Here is a 17229-nt window from a genome sequence, read left to right as displayed (position 1 = left end):
TTCATCGTATTTAATTCGACATAAGATTTGGATAATAATTAAAAAATAAATATTACTATAAATAAAATACGTGTATATTAAAAGTTTAGTCTTAAATATTTATTAAAAATATTATGCTTAACGTCTTAAAGTTGGTGGGGACAAAAATTCAAATTTTGAATATTCTTGAGAGTCTGCATTGTAAATGACACCGGATTCCTCTCAAACCATATTTAAATAATAATAATAATACTAAACATATTTAATCCGAGCTTTTTAATTACATTGATTCAAAAATAATAATTAAATTTGTAAATTATTTGGGACGTTCGAGTAAACGAGGGATGTGATTGAATTGAAACCCTATTTGAACGAGAGTAATACAGGTACATAAAAACGATGGTGGAAAAATATTTGAAATAATTGATAGTTATTGTCTACATTAAAATTGTGCATTTTTTTTTATGTGACTTGATAATAAGAATTTTAAAGTTAAATGTGACGATAAAATAATATATAATAAGCATAAAATTAAGGATTTTAAAATGTTATTTACTTTTTTTTTTACCTGTTTTATGTAAAATAATATAATAAAATAAAATGTAATTAACCATATTAGGTGTGGGCCAACAGCTACGGGCCTTATGGGCCATTTTATGTTTGGCCCAATAGACCACATGTCTGGAAAATACCATGGTGTACATTCAATCTAACAACTCGACAACTCGGACCAACCCAACCCGAACTATAAAGGTCGGGTTAGATTGGATTAGCATTTCGGGTAGTGTCAGGTTCATTTTTTTAGACCTAAACTGAATCGGTTTGATTTCAAGTTTGTGGATAAAACCTTGGAGTTGACCCGAGCCAAGTAAAATTATATAAATTATATTAAGAATTTTCCGTATAAATAGGTTTGCCGTTACTCGGCTTCTCTATCTAAAGACACCCCTACTATGATATACATTTTTTATTATTAGTTTGTTTAATTTCTTTTATATTATTTTATTATTTTTAATTTCTTATTTTTATGGTTTAGGGCAAGGTACATCGCAATTAAAATATTTTATAGTATTTTTATTTTTGTCGTATATAACATCTCTAAACTAATTATTTTTATTGTTTATTTAATTGGATGATGTATACTATATTTAAGTAATCATTTTTTATTTAATTTGATGATATATCATATATTTTTTTTTTACTTTAATCAATTTCTCTTTTTACACTTTGACGTTGAACTATGTTAATATGTTACAATTTTCGTTTGTTCTTTTTTATTAATTTTTTTATGTGAATAATTATAGATCGTTTGTTTATGAACTTTTAATATATTTTATCTAAATTCTGTTTAAATAATTATAATTTGGGGATAAATAAAACTAATTTTTTTTTTTGATAACTGGACAATCCAACGGAAAATAGGGTTGGGTTAAATTACCAATTCAACACTCAGAACTTTTGTGTCAGTAAAAACAAATATGTCGACTGATTCCAAATACCTATTTAAAATAATTTTCTAAATACTTAATTAATTTTTTTTTTAAAAATAGTTTTAAAGCATTTATAAAATCATTATAAATTTATCTAAACTTGTTTTTAGTTCTTAATTTTTTTTAATAAGAGGAACTTATTAAATATAAAATTGGAAGTTATAGGTGTTATTATACCACTTTGGAGCGCGCATCCACATCTCTCTGCTCTCGAAGGGCGCGGTACTTGGCGCTCTCCTAGTGACAGTCGAGCCTCAACTCCACACGAATTCTTGATCAATGGACGATAATCTGCGAATCCAACGCTTCGAAGTTCCTCCGTCGGCGGAAGACTTCGATTCTCTCATAGAATCTCGCAACGTTCCAGCTGTAATGTTTATGATAGTTCCTCTGATTTTGATTCTTCGGTAATGGCATTTCTTTAGCTTCCGTTTCTTATGTTCTATGGCCGCGAAGGTTCTCGTTGGATGCGTTAAGGACTGGAGAGCTATACTGGAGTGGAATCCATACCATGGCGGCCTTGACAATTTGCAGGTTATCTTTCAACTTCCGTCATCTTCCTAGTCAGCTTAAGCTAGCTATACTTGGCGATTCGTTAAGCTGCAGATTTTCTTACCAAGCTAGCTTAGGTCTTTTAGCTTTTATTGTAATTAATTAGAGGATTTGAGCTGGTGATTAAATTGTGTTTGTAAATTGAACATTAGGAATGTGCTGGATCCTGCATAGTGGAAGCCATGCTCACTAGAACGGCTCCAGTTTTTTATGGTGACCTTAGAAGCCATGAGAGAGTACGATCCTTATCAGGATTCTTTAATTTTTAATTTTGAAGTTCAAGTTTAAGGATATTTTGCTTTGATTCTGATGAATGTATCTATCTTTCCTAGGTTCCGCTTCCATTTTCTACTTTTATTCAATTTTGCAAGCAGCGTCTGCAAGAAAGGAATGAAGGAAATGTTGTTTCCACTGAATCAAATTCTAACAGGACGACCTATCCTGACATGGAGAAAGGCTGTTTGCCTTTTGAAGATGATTCTAAAAAATTATACTTAGCACAGGTTGAAGAGCTTTGGTATATTTGATAGATATAGTAAATAATTCTGCTAATTGTATTATGAGCTTTAATATCTGCTCGTGTCTAATTCAGGTGCCAATTTTGGATGTTATAAACGAAGAAAGGGCACAATTGGCACCTCTGAGACAAGATATTCAAACAGTTTGTATATTTCTCTTCCTTAAGCTACATGTTATCGTAGTTCGTTTTTATATTGCTTAATATCTAACACCATTTTGTTGATGTGAATTGTGAAGCCTGCTTTTCTGGAGAAAAAGAAGTTAGCCTCTATAAACCTTTGGATGAACAGTGCTCAATCTAGGTCAAGTACTCACTATGACCCTCACCATAATGTTCTATGCATAGTTTCTGGCAGTAAACAAGGTTAGTCCTCGATTATCTTCCGTTACCCTGATTCCAATTGCACATGTTTCTCGTTCCACTATAGACGTGTGATGCGTTTCTCTGTCTTTCCCCAATAGAAGAATGTGGCGTCTTATAATTCTTCATTTTCTTATATTGTCAACATTAAAGATCATAGAACTCATGGCTTGTTGATGTGTTAATTTGCTAGTACTCATGTACTAGTTTTTGTCGTTTGGTCTCCACTTTTGGTCAGTCTATGTAACGACCTATGTCCAAGATTTGGAATTCAGATTCGGCATCTGATAACCCCAACATTCCTCTGTATCCCCCACGACATGGTCACGTTACTTATTCCTTTCTCTTAAAAGTGAAGATTATTCCCAAAGATCAATATGAGTTCAATTACATGCATCTTAGGAAAACTTCTAGGAGGTCACCCAACAAAGAATTGATCCAAGCAAAGCACGGTTAGCCTTGGAGTTCCTATGATTGAGTTATCGAAAAAAAAGGTGTACTTCGTATAGATAGCAACGTTCAATTCTTTTGAACCTTTCTTAACCATTCTATCCTTAGGACTGTTCTCATTCGGATATGGTCTCAATTCATTCATGTACACCTCCTTTATTCGGGTGTCACAACCTCATTATTATTATTATTTATTTTTACTTTCATTCATCTTAATGAAAGTTGGGTTATTATTTTGTTTATTTATTTTCCACTTAAAAGAAGAAAGATCGAGAAGCCTACTCAATCAATCTCCCGCCTAAAGAGTAAAAATGAAAAGGCAGAGTACAAGAGTAACTGTGAAATTACCTTAGTCTACTGTTCAGCTTATTCAATTCAATTCTTCCACCTATTCAAAACGGGGATGTACAATCCTTCACAAAATAAATTTTAACAACAAAACTTAATTTTCACTCTATGATGGTCAACCTCTTAATTCTTGAGTAAAGTTGGATTGTGAATCTAAGCACATCGATTAGTAATATCATCATCAAGGCAGTGTATAGGGCATGCAAAAACTTTGGGTAAATAAGGGCATTTCACATCCAATGACAGATGGCTATAGCGATGGAATAAATACATCCATAATGTTTGAAATCTGTAAATTTCCGTGTTTACTTGCGTTAATTAGATATGCCTTTTTTTTTTTTTATCCAACTCACTTTGATATAATATAAATACCTACTAGCTTTATGTTTCCAGTCATTTTGTGGCCCCCTTCTTCTACTCCCTCGCTGTACCCGATGCATATTTATGGAGAGGCCTCTAATCATAGGTAAAGTACTTCTTTGTTGCTTTTTCATGTTTGTTTGCTTTAAACAGTTTCAGTATTTGTTCTTGTTTTGAATATATTAAAAAGACTAAGTTCATTCCATATTGCCAATTTAAACTTTTGGTTCCAGTGGTAGTAGTTTAATGAATCGGTGTCTTCAACATCTTTAATTTATATTGTATATGTATATATTTTCATAATTGTGAATATTGACCATCCTAAATCTTAATTTATTTTTTCAGCTCTGTTACTTTAGAAAAGCCCGACTATTCACTTTATCCAAGAGCAAAATATTCCATGAAATCCTCTCAGACCGTTATGCTTCATGCTGGTGATGCACTTTTTATTCCAGAAGGCTGGTAAGTAATAAGGTCTAGTATCATGTGTTTATTGACAATATCCTTCCGAAGCCTTCCAGTTCTTAATTTGAAAGTTGTTGTCACCTCTAAGGGGATTTTTCTCGTCATTCTTCTTCTTCTCCTTATTGTTACTAGTAAAAGTTGAAGAACTCCTATCTTGGAAATAAAAAAAACAGCCCAACAAAAATTCCCCCACTCCAATCTGGTGAGCAAAAATGAATCCCAATGTATGTGTGTGTCTACTTCTCAATCATTGGCCTAAGAACATAATCTGGGCCTATTAGTCCTATGACAACTTTATACGAAATTCTGGTTAAAGTGATTGTTGCATTTGAAAAGTCTTGGCTTTTTAGATTCTTTTCTATTCTTTCCTTGAGTTTGGTTTTTGACAAAAGTAAAAAACTAAATACTTGGTCGGGTGTTTTTCTTTACACATCTACATGTGTATTTGACTCTTTGTGGAAGGGACTCACAATCTCAACTAGGATCCCAGTTGCGAGCAAGATGATTGAGAGATTTATGAGAATTCTTGTGGTAGGCGGTTGAGGAAGGGGGAGGATCCCATTTGGTTAAGTGGGATTTGTTGGTGAAGTCAGATGAGCTTGGAGGTTTGGGCATTAGGAGATTGAGATTGTGCAACGAGGCTCTTTTGGCTTAGTGGTTATGGTGTTTTATGTAATTTGACACTCTGTATAAAGTGATTGTGAGTAGGTATGACCCTCACCCTTTTGAGTGGATTTCGAGTGGGGAGTTGAGGGCCGTAGTAAAAACCTAAGGAAACAATCTCCTCTTTTTTGCCCGTTGGTTTCTTAGTTTATTCGGTGTTGTGTAGGGGAAGGTTAAAAGGTCTATTTTTGGGAAGATCTTTGGTAGGTGATAAACCTGAGTGCATCTTATTCCCCCATCTCTATTCCCTTTCAGAAAAGAGGTTGCATTCAGTGGCTTCTGTGTTGTCTTCCCCGATCTCTCTTCTTCAATCTCTCTAGGGTTTTGTCGTCCTTAACTGATAGGGAGGTGATTGGGGTTTCGTTCTCTTTTTGTAATATTACTCCATTCTTCTTCTACAGGTTTCATCAGGTTGATAGTGACGATTTAACCATTGCTGTTAACTTTTGGTGGCAGTCGCACCTGATGTCTAGTATGTCAGAGCACATGGATGCATATTACTTGCGTAGAATATTGAGAAGGTAATTTAGTTTCTAGCTTCTTGGGTGTACAACTTCAAATGTAAACTAACCCGACGTCTTTTTGTTTCATATCTGATTCTGCTCGTTCAATGACTGGCAATTCAAAGATTGATGGACAAAGAAATGGTATGCAGTAATGTTATTATCTTATTTCTTGGGGATTGTTCATTAACTTTTTTAAGGCTAAATATGCAATTTAGTCATTGAAATGTGCCATTTCAATTGTCTCTGCACCTTGTATTCAAAGCTTGGTGTGAATTGCAAAAAAAAAAAAAAAAAAAAAAAAAAAAAAAAAAAANGACCCTTAACCTATGTAAAAGATTATCAATTGAGTCCCTATTGAGTTAGTAACATCATTAAAAATGTATCAAGAAATGGTGGCATACCATTTAGAAAGATTATTTTCAGAAGTTGGACTTTGTTTGACTGATAAATAACTACGTCATCTTATTCTACTAAAATGTTTTGATACGGCCAAGTTGAGTTTTTTAATTGAGTAAAGTCGCTCGTGTCTTTGTAGAGGATAGAATAAATATTTAACTCAACGCATAAAAAATAATGTTTCGGATCTCACACTGTTTGGGTAGGGACTTGATTGAAAATTTTGCTCTTCTATATGTTTGTCCTACATGTGTGTCTCTACCTCTTTCCGTCAGAGGTCTTATTTTCCATGCTGCCCCCTCGTCACACATGCCTTAACTGCCTAACACCATTTTTGGACAGTACATTTTGTGTCAAATTTAAACTTCTAATTTAAAGGTCACTTAAAGGCGGTCCTTGTTTTGAACTCTTTTTTTGGTTATTGAAATGTTTTGGTTATATATACACACACACACACACAATTTAGTCCTTTTGGGCTTGATTTTTTATATGCCATTGTATTCTTTCTTCTTCTTTTTTTTTTTGAAAAAAAGAAATGTAATAAATAAGTACCTTATCAAAGTATCAAATTTAAATCTGCGTCACTCATAAACACTCTTTCCTACCATACTGCTATGCTGCACCCTGTCATGAACTAGTTCAAAACAATCCCAAATTTAGATTGCCATCTTCAGGAAAACCCAAATATTTATAGAGCCACTTACCTAACCAACTATCAGTAGTATAAAGGGTACAATGCATGTACCAACCATATGCCAAACTCATGGTGCTCTTGAATGTAATTATGGTGGATATTCTGTGTGATGTATTATTGCATTAAGTAACATTTTGAAGATTGCATCACTTCAGCCATGGGTGCAGACCCATTCGTATATTTTTGTTCTTCAGAAGCTTGACCTTTGTGGTCTAAAGAGTATCCAGATTGAGTTTTATATTTGCTCATATTTCCTGGAATCTTGATGAAGCTCTAAAGAATTAAACACAACTATAATCAGAGAGAGTCCCTTACTTCTGGAAAGGGTTTCTCGTGGAGTATTGTGCTTAAGCTTAAGTTACTCTGGTGCATGTTTTAAAAACTTGTAAGCTATGATCCTCACTGTATGACTAGAATTTATAGATTATTCACTTCTCATTATGAGTTTTTTTTTTTACGATAAAGGCAATTGTGATAGAGTTGGTTTTGACATCTTTAAAATTAAGGACAGAACGAAGTTTTGCATGTGCCTTGTTCTCTTGCTGACATGGATGACACGAAGAGCCATGAGCGTGATGTTCCTAATAACAGAGGGATGGGTATGGTTCTCTTCCCACTCCAGATTTCTTAATAGTATTTTGAACTTTCTCGAAAGGGAGAGAAGAGAGTTTAGAGTTTACACGTTAAATTATCCTATCAGAGCAAACAAATTACATTTAAAATTTTGTGGTTGAGGCAATTTGGTTCATTGATCTTTGGTATTAAATACCAGATAAAGGTGTTCGTTGTCTGGGTCAAGCACTTGATGGTGGGGATTTTAGGGAGAAAGAGCCAAGGGAAGAAACTTCTCATGAACTTGAACCCCGCACTGCCCAGGCTCTGCATGGGCTTATTGCATTAGTACATGACCAAGTAAGCGTTTCTGATCAAATTGGACCCCTTCGGTCGAGTTCTACAAATTGTTCTTCAGATGAAGAGGGGATGAAGATCACTAGTTTACATAGTTTGGAGAATGATCGAGTTGCTACCTTTATTTGGAATTTGGAACCATGTATTCTTCAGAAGGTCCTTCTCACCATGGCGGTGAGTTCTTTTGCTCCCCTATTACATTTACAAGGTTGAAACTTGAAATTGTTTTTCATGGAAGGCCTAGAGGAAACTAGTTTATTCCAATTCGATTCTGGTTTCCAATTAGATAAACTATAGTTTCTCGTTATTGTAATAGATGCATGAATATATTCCATGGTAGTTTTAGTCAGTTATAGATGTGTGGAATTGTTCTTCTTTTTTTTCTTTCCCTTTTCTTTGTTTCTTCCTTAGCATGTCATCTTATTCTACTTTCTTCTTAATCTAGAATAACTTCCCAAGAACTCTCGAGGCTCTTATACTGCACTTGCTTTCACCTGTTGGAGCAGAAGTTCTTACTCAAAAATTTGATCAGATGGACAAAGAAAACACCGAGGAGGACCAGTTAATTATATTCTTTCAATTTTATTTTCTTCTTTTTTCTCTCTTATTATTATGGAGGCTTGGGGAAGTATCTTACTTGTGGATTTCATGTCTTTCATCTCAGGAAAAGATTCTACGAAGTTTTCTATAGTTCATTTGATGATCAGTTTGCTGTGATGGATGCAATTCTAAATAGCAAAGAGTCTTTCGCCCGTCAGGTCATTATAACTTTATTTGACAGCATTCTTTTTTTACTCAACCATGATATCGTTCCTGTTTTCTCATAGTTTTAGCTCTGTGTACTTCGGTAATAGGGTGGATATGCCTTAGATCCTCTTTTTTCTCTTTTCCACTCTATCCTATTTGAAGAACAAAATACTGAGCACATGAGTAGATAATAATAGTTATTGATCTCGAAAGCAATCTTCGTGGGCTAAATACGAAGTGAGACATCCTCGTGAGCTAACTACAAAAGCTCTTCTCACATCTTTATCTCATCCTCCATAAGTTTGGCTGGTTTCAAATTACAAACAGCACTCCGCAATTGTGTGCTCATCTTTTGTTCTTGTGAAATTTCTTACTTGGTTTAATAGTTAGACATTTCAGTGTAGATTTCAGGCAGACCTGAAAAATTAGCTGGCATATTGACTCCTACCTAAACTGGCTAGCCCTTTACCAATAAATTTGATTTAGGTACTGTTTCATAAGCTGATTCAGAAAAAGATCCTGATTAAATATTGTGGCTGCTTGCCGAGGAACTGCATTTCTTTTTTATGGTGGTTGCATTTTTCAGTTTCAAGAAGAGACAATTTATTTATTAATTTCTAAACGGATTTCTTTCTCCTCACAACCTTAAATATCTCACATATCTGTTCCCTAGCGTGAATTTGGCATATTTTGATAATGAATCTTAATAAACACGCATGTTCTCTATCCATAGTTTTCTAGCTATACCCTCACTAATGTCTATTTTTTAGAACTTTATTACTCCATTTAAGCTTGTAGTGAATTATATTTATTTTGACTTATTTATTTATTAAAAAAATGTCATGATTTTCATCGCCATATAATAGACAACTAGCCTGCATATTCATTTGTACTTTTTTTTATTCCTTCCCTAATAAATAAGCACGACCAGAGAATATGCTGTTGCAACGCTTTGAAACTTTACTTTTTGAAGTTGTCTTGTTAGTAGTATTAAGCTTTACTTTAATTTTCTGCAACAGGCGTTCAAAAGTGTGCTGGATAAATATTTGGGAGTGAACTTAAATGGGCCAAATCTGGGATCTTGAAGGAAGTCCTATAAAGAAATTGGTCCTGCAGATTCTGGAGCACATCGATGCTATCCATTTTCTAAAGCTTTTCCTCTCAATTGGTACTTTTACATATAAGTTATACACAGCTATGTATGATGTAAATCATTACCTACTCTAGGCATTACTTTGTAATTTATTCCAGATCCATCTTATTTTGTATAGAGAAGGAAACAAAAAGTCTCTTAAAATCAATTTGATTCAAGTTTCAACTTATGCTCCTAGTACCTCCATTTATCATCTAATTTTACCCGTAGAAACTTCCGAAGTAAGCCAGGAGCATATGTACTTTTAAGTTTAGCCCATTTGTTACTAGCCAAGGAAATGAAATATCTTTAGTTAACAAGTTTAATGAGCTAAAATATAGTGATTCAGGAGAAACGACGCAAGGAGCAAGTAGGCAACCTAAATGCTTTTGCCTGGTATGTTCGCAATTGATTAGTGATAATTATCGTAGAGTATCTGTATTAAGGATAGGATTGCTTAGGAGCTTCTGTTTTATCTACAGGTGAGACTGAAAAGTACATTATGATACGTAGCCAGTGACCTCACTTTCAACTACTATTTTGACCATTTCCCCTCTAGGATATCGTGTATGTGAACAGAACTTGCTAAGATGACAAGGATAGGAAAACTATTCTGATGGGCCTAATTAGAACGAATAAGAACAGAGTGGAGGGATTTAGATAGAAATACAATTTGAGATGAATATTCGTTTCTTGTAGAGTGGGGAGTTGTTAAAAAAAAAAAGATTAGGGATAGCATAGAGGTCTGCAATAGAAGGGGGGGAAAAAGAGAGAAAAGCATAGAAAAGAGGGTGTGTATTTAAGCGAGATTGGAAGGAATAAAAGAGGGAAAGGAAAAGGTAGTTGAGATGAGATTCCCTGATGGATGGATGACATGGGCAGGTAATTTTAATAGAAGAAGAGAGGGGTAGAGGGAATAGAGGGAATAGAAGCTTTTTGATTTTTGTCTGTTTGTGCAGCACAGGAGGGAGATAAAAAAAGATGCAGTCTTTTTTAGAAGGCAAATGGCATATTGTACCTTAATCCTGCAACTCATGCACATACTTTCTAAAAGCTAGGATATACCATAATGCCAAACCCTCCTTTCATTAATCCCCAGGTTCTTTCTCTCTCTGTGTTTGTCTCTCCCTGCTCTCTCTCTTTTTCTCTGTGAATATCCTAACCTTTTATTTGGTTTAGTTGATAAGCTTTGTATTTTTTTTATATTGAATGTAGTGCCTTTTTTCCTTTAAAAAAAATTCCAAAACCCTTTTATATTCAAAGTAAGCTGACTTCATTTTTACAGTGGTTGCAGGAATCATATAAAGGTAGATGCACCACTTGGCATTACCACAAGGGCTCTTTTTCCTCATCAACTTGGGTGAATATTCAAATTTTGCGCTATTTTTATGCTCAAATGTGAGTAAACTAATTTTCGTTCTGTGACATGTTCAAATCTCTATCCACAATTATTTAGATTGAAAAAACAAGTCTTAAAATATGAGCATGAATCTCTATGAAAAAACGCTCCCTTTTTTATTTTAAAGTATTTGATTACTTTTCAAGCATGCTGAAGAGTCTATTGCACCAATGATTGATATGATGATCTGATAACAGTAGAGTAGACTATATGAGAAAGCAGAGAAGGACAAGGTTTAAGTCAATAATTGGAATGTTATTGCAGGTTAAGCTGCCCACTAAAGGTTGTGCTGTGGGGAATATGCACAGAAATTGATAAAGCCTTCATAGCAACAACAACAACAACAAAAAGAAAGACTCACCACAGGATTGCAATTCCAACTTCCAGCTTCTTCGTTGGTATCATTTTCATCACCGTTGACATTTTCTTTCCTTTTTTTTCTTCTTTTCTTTTCTTTTCTTTTCTTTTCTTTTTCTTTTTCTTTTCTTTTTTTTTTCTTCCCCTTTAGGTTTTTAGTTTGCAGCCGCACCCAAGTTCCGGACCACCACCACCACCACCACCACAAACAATCACTCACTTAGGCACAAATTCACATAACATCATCAACTTAGTTTGGCTTTATTTTTTTAAGAGAGGAAAAAGAAAAAGAAAAGACTCGCACTTGCAACCAAATTTTACTACCCCTCCATCTGACTTTACAAAAGGCTACTCTATGACAATATTTCCTGTAATTTCCTTAGTACCTCTTGAAAAGTTGTGAAGAAAAAGAAATTCTTGGGATTTGATCTTTTCAACTCGAATTTCAACCCATGGAGTGAGTGAAATAATGTCATCTTGCCATCCATTTTCATGGTCTCCGAGCCTCTTTCTCTTTTCTAACTAATTGTCATTCGCTTTTGCTTTTGCCAAAACTTGACCTTATTTGTTTTTTCTGCTTAGCTTCACATCCCACAACTAAGAAGTCCCTTTGGAAAAACACTCATCCATGATATCCAATCATATGACTAAAATTGCCTCTTTTCCATTAGCTATGTAGTGAAATCATCAACTCAGACCTCACGAGGCACGAAACTCATGCTCGGATGATGCATGTAACATGCCTCGGCCTCTTAACTAGCTAACAAATTAACAAGCTCATACGCCGTAGTCACAAATAATTTACTACACTGAAGTTTTTGTTGCTTTCCCAGTACAAAAGGACATGGTAGAGAGAGTATAATATAAAGGTCAAAACAATGATAATGTGGTAGTCAATTTACTGAAGATGTTTGAAAATGGAATCCTTGTGAGGCCCCTCAATGAAAATCCCTTTGACAACTCAACACATCAATGATTTCTTGACATCCCTTACATATGCAGGGAGGGAAGCATCCGTACTTCAAATTCATATGCTCTGCACATTTGAAGGAAAAAACAAAACGAATCAGAGATAGGTTCGTAACAGTAAAATTAATTTTTTTACATCTTTTGCAGGTAAAAACACGCATGAAAATGACAAGATTTGAAAAAAAAGAGGTAGGAAGGAGGAGGAGAGTGGCATCGCTGTCCTTGAAATGCTGGCCTTGGGGTCCCCTATTAGGGCGATGGGGCCCTAACCCACATCGTCGCTCTCAAAGAGTACACCAAATGGTTCCCACCACCGACACTTCCACTCTCTCTCCGCATGCCATTATTCTTTCTTCCCCCTCCTTTCCTATTCCCTTGTCTCACATTTGGTTTAGGTTGCTTTTGCTCGCATTAACAAAAAAAATCATAATAAATAAATGATTACGACACAACTTTTAACTAATTTTAGTGTTTCTAAAACTCGACTATGCATGAATTTAAACGATAAATATTAGGTATGAAGATTTAAACCATCGATTTTAAGATGAGCCAGTTTTGTTAGAGATTCATTTTCTACCGTATTTCAAACAAATTTTTTAATTTCTTTTAAAATTTTATTTCGCTTAGTCATGTTTACGATGTAATTCATGTATTTTTTTAAAAACAACATTTTACGTTATTATTTTAATAACTATAATAATTTTAAATTAGGTTTGAGCGCTTGTACATTTTGATTTCAATAATTAGTAAAGTTTTCTCAAAATGATGTGTTGGGTTTGATTAAAGTTTGGTGGTTTTCTCCTATTGACATTTTTGGTAGACACCGACTTATTACATCTTTCTTTCACGTACGAAAAAAAAAAAAAAGATGTCACATGTTGAATTGAAATATATCATTTGACAACATTATTGAGGTCACCGAGGATAAAATGATAGAGTAATTTCAAATTTCTAAATTTATAAAAATTAAAAGATCAACGCCTCAATATTTTGAATTTTGAAATTAATGAATCGAGATCTTAATACATACCGATACAACAAACGAACCAACCCGAGTAAGAGTTTGCACTAAAAAAAGGAAAGAAAAGGTGGTGATTTCAGTCAAACAAGGATTTTTTTGCCCCATCCTTTTCATATTACGTCTTTCAAACAAAGGGTAGAGCAGAGAGCTTTCGAAGGTCTCTGACCGTAAATAAGTTACATTAACAAGGGTATATTAGTAATTTCAATGCATGCAACTATTGTTTTCCATGATTCATGAAGTTCCATCATTCCATTATCACGGGAAGAAAAAAAATATATTTTTAATAATTTTGTTTCCCTTTTCCTCTAGGTTTCTTTCTATTCCAATAATGAATAAATAAATTATTATTTAAAAAACATAATAATAATAATAATAATAATAATAATAATAATAATAATAATAATAATAATAATCCATAATTATGGTGAGGCTAAGTTGAATTAACATCACAACCTCCTACTACCTACCAATTGTTTGTCAATTCTTAATCATACTCAATTCTTTTTTTCTCTATTTTGTTTTGAATTATTTAAAATTTAATTATTTAATAAGTATTCAAGATTAAATATAATTTTAGCCATCGAAAATTCTTATATGCTTATTTAATGAATCTCGAGCGGTAGAAATAAAAATTAATCGTAAAATAAATAGGAGAGAGCAAATTAAGAGTCTAATATGAAAGCAAAAAAAGAAAAACATTAATTAAAATTTAATAATCTCCCGAGAGAAATTGCAATTGAACACATTGGAAAAATTCACGAAAACGACATCGTTTCACTCAGCAGTCCCAAGTTTCATTGGCAGCTGGCTCGGCAAAACCAAAAGCACTATGATTATTATTATTATTATTATTATTATTATTATTATTATGAGGCTTAAAAATCTCCAATCCTCCTGCGTACGTTAGCATATCCTTGACACTCATGCTAACCTGCATCGCTCCACTGCCACCTCCGCCGCCGTTCCCGTCGCCAGTCAAACCGAGAAAGTCCCTGGTCAGTCTATCTGTCTTCTGCCACGTGGCGTAGTCGGGGCCGAGTTGATGAGTCAGCGAGTCCATATGAGTTGGTGCAGCGAACTCGGGGATGTCAGGCATATTGAAGTGAGTCATATGGCCCACTGACTCGGGTTGATGCTGACTGGATTTCACAGCTCCAACCCCAACTGTTGCAGCCTTTTGGAGTAAGGCAGTGGCTGATAGATGAGCTGACATGGCAGGATTCACCGACACGTGGAGGTTCCTAAACGGTGAGGCTATCATGGAAGAGGAGGATGAAGAGCCTGCCTTCTGGTGGTGGTGGGGATGATGGCGGCGGTGGTGGTCTTGAATTATACCAAAAGGGTTGTTGGTGGCGGTGCTTGGGGAGGAGCCGGCGAGGGGCAAAGTTGGAATTTGGTGAAAATGGTGAGAATGTGAGTCTTCTGGCTTGATAATTTGGTGGGTTTGATTAGGGTTAGGGTTTTGGGGATTATCCCAAGGGTTAAGCGACATATAGGTTTGTGGCGGCCGTGACAGCGAAGAGCTAGGGAATTGATTAAAGCTACCAAAAGGGAAGAGAGATTGCGCGGAGGCGGAGGCGGTGGAGGTAGCCGCCCCACCCTCCGCCCCCGCCGCCTCAACCTCGGCCGCGATGGCGAATTGGTTAGCTGAAAGCCGTGCACTTTCCTCAGCCAAAGCATCACAAAAGGCTCTATGGGTTATGAAGCTATCCTTCCTACACAAACACAAAACATTTGGCATGCAATGATTAGCACAAATTGAAATCCCAAAAGGACCACTTTTTTTTAGGTTAAGTTTAGAACACTGTAGCTCATGCATGCAAACAAAGAATCCGGAGGTGAGATAAAATATCAGATTTTGTTGCAGTTTTCATAATGATGAATGGTTCAGAATTTCAGAGCTCTCTCAAACACAATAATACAAAGGAGTCACGGATCCAATATTATCCTTAAAAACCATCCCTTCCATTTCTTCATAATCAAACAATCTTTGCAAAAACCACACTCATAATTCAAACCCTTCAAGTATTTTGATCCAAATTTCAAGTTTTTATAAGTTTTTTCACAAATCTAGATCATACCCATTAAAGATCAATGTATTTTGATCCAAAATTCATAATCTTTTCACAAATTTAGACCATACCCATTAAAAATCAATGTATTTTGATCAAAGTTTCATGATTTTTTTCACAAATCTAGACCATACCCATTAAAGATCAATGTATTTTGATCCAAAATTCATATTTTTTTTTTCACAAATTTAGACCATACCCATTAAAAATCAATCTATTTTGATGAAAATTTCATATTTTTTTCACAAATCTAGATCATACCCATTAAAGATTAATGTATTTTGATCAAAATATCAAGTTTTCATAAGTTTTTTCACAAATCTAGACCATACACACTAAAGATCAATGTATTTTGACCAAAATTTCATAGTTTTTTTCACAAATTTAGACCATACCCATTAAAGATCAATGTATTTTGAGCAATGTTTTTCCTTAAAAAACATGTCAATCAAATGGAATTTGAAAGTTTTGCCAAAATAAAAGACACTAAAGGCTTGGGAACCAAAACAAAAGACCAATCCTTTTGGGTTAACAAAAACAAATAATTTGAATTTGGATTTGGATTGTTACCTTGAGAAAAGGGTTCCACAGTCGCATCTATATTCTCTAGTGCCACAAGTTTTGGAGTGAGCTTTCCAATCCGATTGAACAGCATAAACTTTCGAACATTTCTCACATTTCCATTTCTTTTCTCCATGTTTTCTACAATAATGCTTTTTGATTCCCGTGAGATCTCCCAAAGCTCTTGAAGGATGATGATGAACACAAGATGGCTCAGGACAAACATAAGCTTTCTTCTTCACTTCTTTGCTGTTTCTTTGCTTCAATTTCCATGGCAAATTATGACCTCTCCTATGAAGCTGCAAATTTTGATCCCTTTGGAACCCTTTGTTGCAAATTTCACACACAAATCTATTCGTAGCAAGAAGTGTTCTTGGTGAAAGTGCTATCACTTCAGCATCTGGGTCTGCAAGAAACAGCTCTTATTGGTATTAAAACAAGAAAAAGTTTGGATTTTTATGATAAAAAAACAGGAATTGGTACCTGGGTTTCCGGGGAGGCTTCGTTTCTTCTTGATCTTTTGTGGTGGAAGGAGAGAGTTTAAAGAGACAGTAGCTTCTTCAGACAAAGAAGTTGAATTGGACATTGTTGTAGCAAACATTTTTTTGGAGAAAACTCCAAGAGATAAAAACAACACAAAAAACCAAAATTTGATGAATCAATTTGGTCTTTTTTTTTGTTTTTTTTTGGGGTTTGAGAGAAAGAAAGAAATCTCTCTCTCTCTTGTTCTTGTTGTTGATATTAAAATCAAAACCCTTTTTCAGAAATGGAGAGAGGGAGAGATATTAATACAAGAAAAGCCCAAGGTTTCAGAAAGAGAGATAACCCTTAATTAGCTACAACATATGAGAATTGGATTATGAAGAAGAAGAAGAAGAAAAAAACACGACAAGGAACAAAACAAAACATCAAAACATGGAGGATATGTCTTGATTCTCTCTCTCTCTCTCTCTCTCTCTCTCCTCGTGTTTCTCTTCTTGTTCTTCAAAACCCTCAAGGGAATAAGCTTTCTCAAGATTAACAGCTATGGCTTCTTCAATGGAGAGGGAGAGGGAGAGAGACAGAGAGTTTTGAAGCTGCAAAATGGGAAGAAGAGAGAATGAGAATTAAAAGGAGACCCAGATGGGAAAAAGTCTATAAAAACACTAAAAAAGCTAAAAGAAAAAAGAAATGCTTCAAGGGGAGAGAGAGAGAGAGAGAGAGAGAGAGAGAGAGAGAGAGAGAGAGAGAGAGAGAGAGAGAGAGAGAGAGAGAGAGAGAGAGAGAGAGAGAGAGA

At 34.8% G+C, this 17229-nt stretch overlaps 2 protein-coding genes across 2 annotated transcripts; one reads left to right on the top strand and one right to left on the bottom strand.

Annotated features, from left to right (window-relative positions):
* Window positions 1-1653: 1653 nt before the first annotated feature.
* On the top strand, window positions 1654-11371 carry LOC111778672. The gene is made up of 17 exons (XM_023658629.1): window positions 1654-1838; window positions 1926-2003; window positions 2174-2257; window positions 2354-2524; window positions 2614-2682; window positions 2778-2904; window positions 4093-4165; window positions 4405-4521; window positions 5589-5708; window positions 5816-5834; window positions 7295-7382; window positions 7556-7866; window positions 8138-8253; window positions 8357-8450; window positions 9459-10670; window positions 10857-10969; window positions 11235-11371. Exons 1-15 carry the CDS (start codon window positions 1749-1751, stop codon window positions 9522-9524), a joined length of 1623 nt encoding a protein of 540 aa, XP_023514397.1. The 5' UTR covers window positions 1654-1748; the 3' UTR covers window positions 9525-10670; window positions 10857-10969; window positions 11235-11371.
* A 2627-nt stretch (window positions 11372-13998) lies between these two features.
* LOC111778273 (protein indeterminate-domain 2-like) lies at window positions 13999-17145 on the bottom strand. Its single transcript, XM_023657995.1, has 3 exons — window positions 16437-17145; window positions 15963-16359; window positions 13999-15035 (listed from the first exon to the last, which is right to left on the bottom strand). Exons 1-3 carry the CDS (start codon window positions 16552-16554, stop codon window positions 14099-14101), a joined length of 1452 nt encoding a protein of 483 aa, XP_023513763.1. The 5' UTR covers window positions 16555-17145; the 3' UTR covers window positions 13999-14098.
* Between the last annotated feature and the right edge of the window lie 84 nt (window positions 17146-17229).

Source organism: Cucurbita pepo, chromosome LG17 (assembly GCF_002806865.2).
Source record: "Cucurbita pepo subsp. pepo cultivar mu-cu-16 chromosome LG17, ASM280686v2, whole genome shotgun sequence".
Classification (NCBI taxonomy): Eukaryota; Viridiplantae; Streptophyta; class Magnoliopsida; order Cucurbitales; family Cucurbitaceae; genus Cucurbita; species Cucurbita pepo.
This window is presented reverse-complemented; position numbering and strand designations above follow the sequence as displayed.

Coding starts and splice junctions, on each gene's coding strand:
- LOC111778273 (XM_023657995.1), bottom strand. CDS start 16,554: ATGTTTGCTACAACAATGTCCAATTCAACTTCTTTGTCTGAAGAAGCT. Junction 16,360..16,436: donor AAGCCTCCCCGGAAACCCAG/GTACCAATTCCT, acceptor TGTTTCTTGCAG/ACCCAGATGCTGAAGTGATA. Junction 15,036..15,962: donor TGTGGAACCCTTTTCTCAAG/GTAACAATCCAA, acceptor GTGTTTGTGTAG/GAAGGATAGCTTCATAACCC.
- LOC111778672 (XM_023658629.1), top strand. CDS start 1,749: ATGGACGATAATCTGCGAATCCAACGCTTCGAAGTTCCTCCGTCGGCG. Junction 2,905..4,092: donor AGTTTCTGGCAGTAAACAAG/GTTAGTCCTCGA, acceptor TTATGTTTCCAG/TCATTTTGTGGCCCCCTTCT. Junction 7,383..7,555: donor TCCTAATAACAGAGGGATGG/GTATGGTTCTCT, acceptor ATTAAATACCAG/ATAAAGGTGTTCGTTGTCTG.